The sequence below is a fragment of the Oryzias melastigma genome, linkage group LG13 (genome assembly GCF_002922805.2).
Source record: "Oryzias melastigma strain HK-1 linkage group LG13, ASM292280v2, whole genome shotgun sequence".
Classification (NCBI taxonomy): domain Eukaryota; kingdom Metazoa; phylum Chordata; class Actinopteri; order Beloniformes; family Adrianichthyidae; genus Oryzias; species Oryzias melastigma.
In genome coordinates, this window is record NC_050524.1 from 33,203,231 (window position 1) to 33,215,711 (window position 12,481).

Consider the following 12,481-nt stretch of genomic DNA (forward strand, 5'->3'; position numbering starts at 1 on the left):
ATTGTAGTACCGTGTTTCTGCCACGAGATGGTGCCAACTCCTCCGTTTGTTTTACTAAACTCATCCATTTCATTTCTATTGTGCACCTATGATTTTTAGACCTTTCCATTGACATTATTCAATATAGCATGTCGCTGTTTTGACCGGGGTCACCTATACCCCACTTAACAGCGCAGTCGATAATAGATATTGCCCACCTTGGCGTGTGGAAGGGTTAAATGCCATTCATTACTCTAGTTGTGAAAATTCTGTCCATAATAGTTATTAAATGGGAAATGGTTGCATAGCTGTTGGCATGGTTAAGGTATCAGATATTTGTTTCCAAGTTTAACTTTTGAAAAAAAAAAAAAATTGGAGGTTAGTGACTAAATACAACAATTTTTTAAATGTCTAATTTTATATATGCATATATACTGCTCACAAAATAAAAGGAGCACTTTAAAGAAACACATTAGATACATCAGATCTCAGTATGAAGTTGGACATCTATACAAATAACGACAGGGCAGTGTCTTAGGAAGAAAAGATGCTCTGACTGACTTGTGTCCTCAGGATGAATCAGATGAGCCACCGAGAGGGGACATTCCTGACAGGAGGGGTAAGTTCCAAGAAAAATGTTTTTAATGAGTCTTTCAGCTGATCATTTGCATTGAGATGCTAAGACTGCAGAAAAATCTACATGCTCAACTTTTGTGTAGCTACAATTAAACATGAATATTTTAGTCTTTTTTGTGTAAAATTTGTATATGAAAACAATCATATACAATTTCAAAATTTCCGTTGGTCAGACACAAGCATGAAAAAAATATTTTGAAGATCCTCCCTGTTCAATCTTATATTAAATCCTTTATTTTTATTTATGTCTTATTATTTTATGAGGTTAAAATATTTTTACCCTGAACTGGAGGCACACACAAGTAAATTTTTTAATTAATTTAGATTAAAATTATTATCTAAAACTATCACTTTTGTTAAAACATTTTTGAAAAACAGCTGCAACTTACAGCTTTTTCTGCCTTTATTTTAGCAAAAAAACACTAGGGGGAGAGACTGTACATCAATACAAACTATGGAGTTTCTCCTTTTATACATTTTTTGGTACTGGTGTGCCGTGGGATTTTTCTCCAGGAAAGTGTGCCTTGGCTCAAAAAAGTCTGAAAACACTAAACTATGAACTTGCGCAAATTGGATTTGCAGTGGTTAATTTGCCTAATGGAAACACCACCATTTTGAAAAAACTTGCATATATTGAAAATAAACTTTTGTGGTTGGAGGAAAAGATTTTAGGGCAGAATTGAAATAGACATATTTCGCAAAACTGTAATGAAAATTTTAAATTGCATAAGCTTGGCAGAAAGTGAATGCACCGAGCCCCGCCCAGCGGGTGCAGGAGAGGTCATTGTGCCACTGGTCATTAGAAGTTGTGTGTCATGCGAAATCATTGGATCCACAGGCACAGCTCTTCAGTAGAATCACCAACCAAGAGTTCCTCAAAAATCATGTGTTTAGCAGAAGCCTGAAATATGCGCAGACCTCTCCTTTGATGGATGATAATGAGCCTACACAGCTCAAAAACATGAATGGATCTAGTCATGTTTTCAAACAGAAAAAATGTTCCAGCTGCTTACTTGTTAGATGCGTATTCTTCTCATGTGCATCTGGGACAGTGGACTGGCTGCCCTGCGCGTGTGCTCTACACTGCTTTGATGTCATCCAAATCCTCAATTTTAGTGAAATAATTCAAACAGCACAACAAAATGGCCAAAACACTATGTAGTGAGTCATAGAGTAAATCAGGCACAATCAGACTCCCCAGAGCTCTTTTTCAGTGGGAGGAGCTTTTCAACAAGCTTACTCCTGTTTAGCGAGGGTGGTTGCCATTATGTCAACTCTAACTTGGACCAATCACTGCTTACGTCCAGTTCTAACGTGGCAAAGTCCGCATGGAAAAATGGAGACTGAATTAACTTCATTTCACTGGAATCTGAAGTAAGACATTTGATATAGGTGATATCACAGTCACTCAGTCCAGTTCTCTATATACAGTCAATGGTCTGACCCACGCTCACCCAAAAGGGAGTGTCCCCTCATTTACTGCTTCATCAGTTCATACTTTGGAGAGGTCAAAAAAATATATTAAAGTGAAGTTCCATGTTTTATGAAAATTATATTAATGTTATGGTTTAAGTGATGTAAACACATACATTTTTGACATTTTTTGTACAGTGGTGTCTTATTATGTGTTTGGTCTAATTAACACTGATGCTCTATTTATGTCCAGCTGGAGCTACAGGCAGAGCCATCACAAAAAAGAAGAAGAAGGTAGATATCTTCATACATTTTGTAAAAAAAAAAATCTCTTTATCCAACTAAAAACAGGTTTTAAGATTTGTAAGTTCTTGGAAATAGTAAAAACTTTAAAGCATAGCTGTAACATTTGTAGTTTTTTTTTTCTTCATGTGGACTCTATCTACACCAGCAGTTCAAACAACTCTGTGTCAGGAGTAAACATTTAGTTTGTACATTTGTGCAGTTCAGGTTGCTAAGGAAATGTATAAAGCTTGTTGTTAACAAGGTTTCCTTGGGGTCTTAAAAAGTCTTAAAAGCCTTGAGTTAAAAAACTTTTAAATAAGACCTTAAAAAGCACAAAAAAAGTCTTAAATTTTGATATCACAGTAGGCTTGGGCGGTATTGACATTTTTCTCAATTTTTTACCTCGGTAAAGGGAATTACTGTGACTTCGTAACCAGCACTTAAGTTGCATTACCACCTTAAGAAACAGAATTCTAAACACAATTACTAAAACAATAACAGGTTTTGGATTTGTTTTTGATTTTGGTTTTAAATTAATGTTATTTAATTTAAGCAAATTGTTGGATTAACCCAGTTGTTCTCAATCTCAACTCTCTTACGCCCCCTATGAAGAACTTACCCTTTTACCCCCAAACATTATTCTGCAAATATTATTAGTGTCATTTGTGAATTTGCTCAAGTTAAAAGTATATCTCTTCCAAACATTTTATTATCAAAGAATAATGAGAAACAGCATATAGACAAATAGTTCTTCATTGTAGTTCTTCATTTTTTACCTTTTATAGCATTCTCTATTACGTATACTAGCCTGAGCTGCAGTATCACAAAACAAAACAAGTTTTCATCGTGTTTCTGATGGTGGGTAAAATGATAAAGAATAAACTAACAAATCATCATGGCTAAGTCCCACTCCTACACCTGCTGTCATAGGGTGGAGTAAAAGTGATGGACTCCCTGATTTGATATTGATTTATGGATTGATTGCCCCAAAAGATAACTATTGGCAAGTTGTTTCTTTTTTGTAAAATGACCAGTCATTTAGCCTTTGCTGCTTTTTACAGAGGAATTTGGGGTGGGAGCAACTATTTCATTCATTACATTTAAGATGCAAATATTTAGAGAAACAGTTACTTTTAAGTTTGTAAAACTAATGAAGATATCAGGTGTTTTTTTTATTTTAATTTTGTTGATGATTTAAATCTTCTCATTTTGTCTAACCTTTTAGTTACAGACTATAAGTCAACACATGAGGCGCAGGAAGCACCTTCAGAAGTTAAAAAAACACCACAGAAAGTGTGAGAAACGATACAACAAAGCCCAGATGAAGCTGGCTAACAGAGAAAGGGAAAGGACCTTGCGTCTTCAGAGTTGCACTAATTCAGTAAGTTGAACTTCCCGTTTTTACAAACTTGCAGAGAGGCCAGATTTTTGGTCATTTATGTCCTCTATCAGCAAATGAGCTTGTTATCAGTGAAAATAGTCTCAAAGCTGAAGCTTTATGACAGCATCAAAGGATCTTCATGTTTTTTTTAACTGATAGAGAATATAGTCTCTTTAAGAGCATTCCAGTCATAATTTTAAACTTCTCTTCTACATGTACACATGTAATATAATAATGACAACTAAAGTCTGTTGTTTGGATTTGATCTTTTGTTTTTAAAGTTTCCAGGACATTTTATAACATTTTTTTGTCTTTTTTTAAGGAAGAAAAGCACAGCTCTTCTGAAAATACAATTATCCTTGACCAAACACCAACTGAACTCAGTCAAGACTCCTCGGTGCCAGAACTAAAGAGAACCGACAGTGTCTATGTATGTTACTTTCTCTCTCTCTTTTTTTTGTTAAGTACATACAGTGTCTGTATTTTTGGGTTAGTTTTAATCCTACAGTAAAAAGGGAAGTGTTTGTTTATCAACTAACACTGACAAGACTGGTAACCTTTGACCTGATCATTTTGCATTAACTTTGTCAAGGAGCTTTGGTCCTTCTATTGATTAGTTTATACTACATACTAAAACTACCTACACTATACTTCTAGATCCAACAATTCATAAGGTTAACTGCTCAATGATTCCTAAATGAAATTGTGTAATCAGACTCAGACATAAAGAAGTTTTATTGGAGCCCCATGTAAATTATAAAGAGCAAAAATGCTATTTCTTTTATGTTTTAATTTTAGGTTACCAGAGAAATGATTGGTCTGTCTGAGTCTTCATCCTGCTCCGGCAGTGGAGAAGAATATATCCCCCAAGCAGAGAGTGAAGAATCGACGGATGATGAGACAGCTGTACCGCCCACCAGACAGCCACAAAAAAAGATGAGAAAAGAAACAAAGAGAAGAGGTATGTCCCAGTCTGGACCACTGGCTGAAAACCATGACCTGGAAGCCTCCTCAGATGATGACTCTGTTGTGGTAATGACATTGAAGAAAAAAGAAGATGGCAGTCGTCTCTACAATAAGAGCTTCTACTGTGTTTATTGTTATAAACCCTTCAAAAAAATTGCTCGCCATTTACAATCAAAGCATAAAGATAAGCCAGAAGTTTTAAAAGCCTTCCAGTGTCCAAAAGGCTCAAAAGAAAGAAAAATTCAGTTGAGTTTACTAAGAAACAAGGGGAACCGTATCCACAACAATAAGGTTCTTAAAGAAGGTAAAGGAATGGTGATCCCTCGTCAGCAAACCAGTGCACCAGTAAAAGTCACAGATTTCATGCACTGTATAAACTGCGAAGCCTATCTGAAGAGGAAGTCCTTATGGAAGCACATGAAGAGATGTCATCTCAGCAAGGAAGTCAAAGGTCTAAAGCCTGGAAAAACACGGGTTCAGGCACTTTGTGCTTATGCTCAACCTGTTCCTGACAATGTCAGCGCTCAGTTTTGGAAAATGGTACTTGAAATGCATAATGATGAAGTATCTGACATTGTCCGCAAAGAACCTGTAATACTGAAGTTTGGAGAACACCTCTATGGTAAACATGGACATGATGTCACAAAGCACGAGTACATCAGACAAAAACTTCGTGAGACGGGTCGCCTTGTTCTACAGGCAAAGAGATGTGGCAAGCTGAAAAGGATTTCAGACTTCTTTCTACCGGCTAATTTTCCTCATGTCATTGAGGCAGTCCACAAGGTAGCAGGCTTCAGTCAAGAAACTAGCACTTTTAAAACACCATCCCTGGCACTTAAATTAGGACATAACTTAAAAAAAATGGCAAACATAGTAGAATATGAAGCCATGGTTGCAGGAGATGAAAAAACCATTAATGCTGTCCAAATGTTCAAGCAAATATGTGAAACAAAATGGAGTGAAGTTGTGTCCTCTCAAGCCCTCAGGAACATGAGTGAAGCTAAATGGAATGCTCCTCAACTACTCCCATTTGCAGAAGATGTTAAAAAAATGCACGAGTATATTTCCATGCAAAGGAAGGAGTGCCAGACAAATCTCGAAGTTGACCCAAGCAAGAAACACTGGGCAGATCTTGCTAAAATCACATTGTGTGAGATAATCATCTTCAACCGCAGAAGAGAGGGAGAGGTTTCAAAAATGTACCTCCACAGCTTTGCACTTCGGGATACCACACAGACCCACCCTGATTTGGAGCTCGCTTTAACAGATCTCGAAAAAAAGCTCTGTAACCATTTCCAGCGGATTGAAATCAGAGGCAAGCGAGGGAGAAAAGTACCCGTTCTGCTGACACCAGAAGTTGTGACTTCCATGGAGATTCTTGTCAAGACGAGGTTCGATTGTGGAGTGCCTGAGAACAACCCCTTTTTTTTTGGGAGACCTGATGCTGCCACTCATTTCAGGGGGTCAGATGTAATTCGTCACACTGCCCGGAGCTGTGGAGCCAAGCACCCAGAGGCACTTTCCTCCACCAAACTAAGAAAACATGTTGCTACCATGTCAAAGGTCTTGAACCTTAAAGATAATGAAATGGATGACCTGGCTGACTTTTTGGGCCACGACATCAGGGTCCATCGCCAGTACTACCGGTTGCCTGAAGGGACTTTGCAAATGGCAAAGGTTAGCAAGGTCCTGCTGGCACTTGAACAGGGACATCTATCTGACTACAAAGGAAAAAATTTAGATGAGATTCAAATAGATCCTGAAGGTAAATTACTGTCTATATCTGCCTATAATTTCAGTCATACACTTTCTTCTCTTTTTTGTAAATGTTATATCTGTTCTGCAGAGGAAATAGCTTTGGAGCCCTCAGACAGTGATGACGAGGCTGACAAAACTCTCCAGGAAGTTTCACCACAAGGTAAGCAGTTGTTGGCTGTTGATGACTTGTGGAGAAAAAAATTATTTTTGTGCTGTTGATTGCTAGGGATTTTGTTGCTTTTAATTTGATCAAATCTGTACGTTTGTCCGTCTTCTTTGTTACCCACGAATGGAAAAGTTTGCCCACTTCTGTTCTAACTCCTGTTTATTTTGGTAACCATTGTAAATAAAAGTATGTCACAACAAAACAACCCTTTCCAAAATACATGTTATTTTCAGGACCAGTGAGAGCTAGGAGAGCGACAGACCTTCAAGAGCGCACCGCTGTGGAAAAAGGTATTGGAAGTATTTCCTGTTATTGAACCATCGATATTTACCAATAATAAATACTTCATAAAATATTTGTTGGAGCGCTCTGACTGTTTTATATCAAGATTCTTTTTTTTCTTTTCATTTGCTGCCATTTTTTTTAGATGTCACTATTCCCAATTCCACACCAACAAATAATCTTTGCCTTAGTTCCCATACACAATAGTAGTTCTAAAAGAATATGATTGGATTCTGAATTTTGATTTGATTGTCTTTATTTTGTGTTTGTTTTAATGTTTCAGACAAAGAGATCCAACTGCCAGTGGAGACCCCAGTAACATCATCTCTTAGAGATGGTAAGTCTTGATTTTTCTTCAGTGAAACTGTCCCACGGTAAGACTGTTCCCATTTGCTAGAAAACAAATTTAGTTTAGCTCAAAAGTAGAATCTATTCAGTCATTAATTTAGAGCAGGAGTCTCAAACTCAATTTAAAAGGAAAATTAGCAAAAATATTGGAATTCTTTACAGAGTAAAAGATATATTTAAAAGTCAATGCTTACGCATGTTATATTGTTCCTTTATTTTACCATATTTTAGTTACTGCCTTGAAATCTGGGGAAAAGCATATTCAGTTCATAGAAAGCCTTTATTTATCTTACAGAAAAAAAGCAATAAGAATGATCAACAAAAAAGGCAGCAGAGAACACACAAATAATCTTTTTGCTGAATCACGATTGCTAAAGTTTTCAGATTTAATTGATTTAAAAACTTTATTATTTATGTTAAAAGCCAAATTAAAAGCTCTCCCGAACATCATTCAGTCCGCTTTTTCATTTATTTCTGAAGATAAAAGCAACAGAAGGAAACACTGTTTCAAAGTGCCATTTGCACGCACAACCCTGAGACAGACTCACATATCAGTTTATGGAGTCAATCTATGGAACTCATTGGACACAATATTGAAAGAAACTACTAGCATAGCTGCATTTAAAATAATCTTTAAAGATAGGATATTAGATAAATACATGAAGGAAAATTTATCGGGACAATAAATGTAAACCATAGACCGAGACGGATTAGGAAGGGGTTGAGATATAAAGTCTTGAAGATTTGTTTTTTTCTGTTAAAATGTCGCCTTCTCATTTTCTTGTTTTTTTGTTTCTGTTCTTGTTTAGGAAAAGGGAACAGATTATATAAGAATTGTTTTTCTTCACTCTGTTCCAGTTGTTCAAGCCCAAATATGTTTAATGTATGTTTTCTTGTAAAATGAAAAAAAAAAGGCATGAACAATAAACCATAAAAAAAAAATTTAGCTGGGGGCCGCTGGATGCAGAGTCGGGGTGAGGCTGGGCCGCATCAGAATTTCCACAAAAAAGTAGCGCTGATAAAACATTCCAATGTTCTCAAATGGCTTTATTTTTAACACAATAATGAATTAAATTAATAAATTACCGGTAATAAAAAAATGAATAAAAAAATGAATTAACCCTTAAATAAAATAATGACCATACAGCTCATACAGAAAACTGAATAAACCATATATTGACTGAGTAGAGAAAACTAATTAATTTTATTCAGTTTCAAAGATCTGTAATATGGAGTTATATCGGGACCAATATTATTTGAAACCCAAATAAAACTGAAGGAACTGTTGATGTTTGTCCAAAAGAAAAATGTAAAAAGTCCAAATCTTTCTGCTATTCTAAAATAAACTTAGTTATTTTCAACTTCAAATGTTCTTTTTTAGGTTTCAAAAGTTGTCTCTGTGTCGTTCAAATATCTCCTGTGAGGGGGCGTGGCTTTTGAAGCTGATCTGAGTAGCTCTGCCCCTGATTCCCCTCTCTGATTTTAGTAGCTCTGTCTTGTTAGCATAAATCTTCACTGCTGCTACAAAAGCCTGATTCTTTCTTCTTCCAGTTCCCAAACAAAGTGCTAACAGCTGAATATCAAATGTTTATTGATTCTGCTGTGAGCAATGTATTCATTCTGTTAGTTTTTCCCAGAATGAAAACTAACATTAAAACGGCCTTTAATTTATTAACAATCCTTTACAACTGTGGTCAAGTGAGCTGAATTTCTCCGTTTTTTTGGTCTCATCAAGAAGCTCTGTGGAGTCTCAAGATTTTAATAAGTGTTATATTAAACTCACACAAAAGCTTAAAGTGCATGCTGATTTGAGCAGGGAAATATTAACAGTGGCTCATTTGACCGCAGTCAATTATGTCTTCTGTTCTCCGGTACCTCAGCTCGAGACAAGCCGGATGAGGGGTCGAGCGCATGTGCAGCCTGACTGTTGTAATGTAAAGAAACCTCATTAATTCAGACTGAGCGTTTCTGCCTCAGTTTGACAGTTATTTAAAAAGAAAATGACTTACAAATACAAAAACAAAATGCTTTCTTATTACGTTTGTTCTCTTCCAGAAGAAAAAGGCTAAAATACATGTTAAGTCAAAAATTATGAGTCTTTCAGAGTAAGCTATTTCTATATTTATTCCCACTATTTATAAAATGTTATTTGTATTTTATTCAGGGCCATCCAGGAAACGGAAATGGAGTGAGGAGGAAGTAGAAGCTGTGGAAAAAACGCTGATGGAGTTCATCACAATGAGAAAAGTCCCTGGTAAAACACCATGCCAGTTGTGCATCCAGACCTCACCTGCAGCTCTGGAGAACAGAACATGGGAGGGTATAAAATACTATGTGAAAAACAGAATTGATGCTTTGAAAAGAAAGGAGAAATAAGCTGGACTTATCTCTCAAAAGTAAAAAAAAAATGAAAGGCTAGGCTATTGTTAGAATCTTTTGCTGTTTTTTGTTTGTATCTGTACAAATTATGCCTCAGCACTTTTTTGTTCATGTTTTTGAAAATTTTATAGCTTATGTTTTCTCTTTCTGTTATCTGAGCAAGCAAACTGAGCTGATGGATGTTTCTGTTCTACGGCAACAATAAAGAAGTTTATGACCTGGCTAAAAGCAGTATGGACTATGAATATGTAACAAAAAATATTTAGAAAATCAATGGAATATCCAAATATTGTTTCTAATCAGTTTCTTTCTATTAAAAGACATTTTAATGAGGGCACCCCCTTGTGGTGATCGATGGTATTACAAAATAGCAACGTCCTCTCCAGGTTAGGAAATCAAGACAGAATTTCAAAAATTTTAAAGAAAGATTTTTTCACATTTTATTTTTCAGTTATCATTCCTTAACCCAGCAACATTTTTTAGGCTAAAACAGATCCTTGTATTTCAATCAGAAAAAGGTGTCCCCACCTTTCTCCATTTTATCAGTATGTCCCACAGGTCTGTAGAAACAAGTATGTGTGTGTGTGTGTGTGTGTGTGTGTGTATATATCTACACATATGCACTGCTCTAGTGGATCCAAATCTGGGCTCTTCTGGCTTTGATTTAAGGCTGCCTGAGAGACGGTTTAGTCAATGATATATTTATTAGTCTGATGACATATGAACCATGTACATCAAAACCTTTAAAAACTAATTTAACCGGCTTAATGCATTTTTTAAGTGAAGATAAATCAACGCATTTCACACTCAATACAGCAAGTAGTTATTAAAAAATATTTAACAGATGAGTCATTCTCACCATAAATTTTTAAAAATTAGCTTAACCTTCTCCGCCTATTATGTTTTTGACATTTCATATAAGCAGCCCTTTTGAGATGCTCTTGAAAAGCTCTTTTACTACCTCAAGTGCATGCTAATCCACAACAACACAAAAAGACATAGACCAAGTTATCAATAGATTTTTAAGGAAAGTATGGATCATTTAACTTAGGTAGCGGCCTCAAAACTGCATGTATCAAATACAATAGTAATTGTTATAGGATTAAAAATGTATTCATATTTAAAAACTGGATGGTAACACTGGATGATATTAACAATCTCATTATTTCACTGATACATTTACAGGATGTGAACTGGATCAGATTAATGTAAATATATTCAAATCATATAGTAGATTATTCATGTATTTCTAAACAAATGTGCATTAATATGTAAACTCAAAATTGAAGAATCGAAAGAATCGGAAAAAAATCTTAATAGAATCAGTTCAGCTCTTGTGAATCGAAGCAAATCGTTTCTGGAAATTACAATCGATACGCAGCCCTATTTTTGAGGTGTGTTGGGAAGGGAAGTCCGATACCCAAACTACTGCTTTTTAGAGATGTTTTATTGAACCTGTGTGAACTCATCTACAATGTCTGTATCCTGGTCTCTCTACTAAACACCTATGAAGATACAGGAAGACCCACCAGGCAATTACAGAGACCAGCTAAACCTACATCACCCTCTATCTTATCTATCAGAAATGAACACACACAAATATTGAAGTTCTTTTAGACCTTTTGTTGTTGCTCCCCACCCACACAAACTTTTTTTGGCTACTCTTTCTTTCTTTCTTTCTTTTTTTCCTTTCGTGAAGCAGCAGGAACATCAAAAAAAACAAAATCAAATAGAGAATACAACACAGTCCTACAACTTCATGAATGAAAAGGAGCAGATGAAAGAACAATGTTCTTATTTTGTGTCTGCCCCTGCTAAACCAAAATACTTGTATATATAAACAAATATACATGGTTCAGATGGCCCCCCCGTTGGCCATTTACAAGCAAAACAATATAATCAAACAAACTAAACAAATAAAATTAAAGTAAAAAGTTAACTCAGAAGAGGAAATCAACTACTTTTGTCATAACTTTCCAATTTCATTCTCCTAAACATATTCCTAAATTGGAGAATATTTGTGCAACTTTTTAAATCATTTTTTTGTAAGTTCCAAAGTTTAACACCAACAAAAGAAAAACACATTTGTTTTAACGTGGTGCGAACAACTGGGTACTTGAAATCAAATCTCCTTCTATGATTTAAGTCTTCAGAACTAAAAACAAACCTCCTAAGCAGACTCTCTGGCAGTGCTCTGTTTTAACTTTAAACATTCCTAACAGAGTCTGTTGTTCTATTAAGTCTTCAAATTTTAAAAGACCAGACTTGATAAATAATACATGTGTGCTTTCCCTAAACCCAACTTTGTTTATTATTCTAATGATTCTTTTCTGCAATAAACAAAATGTCATTAAATTAGTTTTATATGTGCTACCCCACACCTCTACACAATAAGTTAAATAAGGCAGAATAAGTGTCAGGAGTCAGGGCTCTGAATCCCACTCTTGGCACCAGCGGGAACAGTCACCAGAGTACTAATTGCACTTCAGCTCCCAGAAGCCCCAGCATGCAGTTCCTGGTTCCTGCTCAGCTGTCTCCCATCAGACAATCACCCACATGCTTCATAAGCAGCACACAGAGTCACACTCTCTGCGAAGTATTTGTTTGTGCCACCCTGCCAGCAGTATCGAGCGTTTATACCTGGACCTGATCTTCTGTCTCTGACCCTCTGATTGCCTGCCGCCTGCCCCTGACCCTCGCCTGGACTCTGACTACTCTCTCTCTCTTCTCGGATGATCCCCTGCTCCTTTATGACCTCTGCCTGTCTGACCCTGCTGTAGTTTTGTGGACTCTTAGCTACAATAAAAAAAAAACCTGCTGCACATGGAACCAGCTGTCTGCCTGTTTTATGACAATAAGTGAACAATATAACATTCTCAGTGTCCTAC

The 12,481-nt window shown here is 36.1% G+C and overlaps 1 protein-coding gene across 2 annotated transcripts; it reads left to right on the plus strand.

Moving 5' to 3' along the window:
* Positions 1–552: 552 nt before the first annotated feature.
* LOC112142076 lies at positions 553–9,821 on the plus strand (the record flags this gene model as incomplete). 2 transcript variants are annotated; one of them, XM_024265328.1, is given in 9 exon segments in its annotated part: positions 553–598; positions 2,282–2,322; positions 3,539–3,694; positions 4,017–4,124; positions 4,493–6,425; positions 6,507–6,578; positions 6,818–6,874; positions 7,150–7,203; positions 9,379–9,821. In XM_024265328.1, coding segments are annotated over 9 exon segments (2,679 nt in total), but the record flags the coding sequence as incomplete, so codon positions are not given.
* Between the last annotated feature and the right edge of the window lie 2,660 nt (positions 9,822–12,481).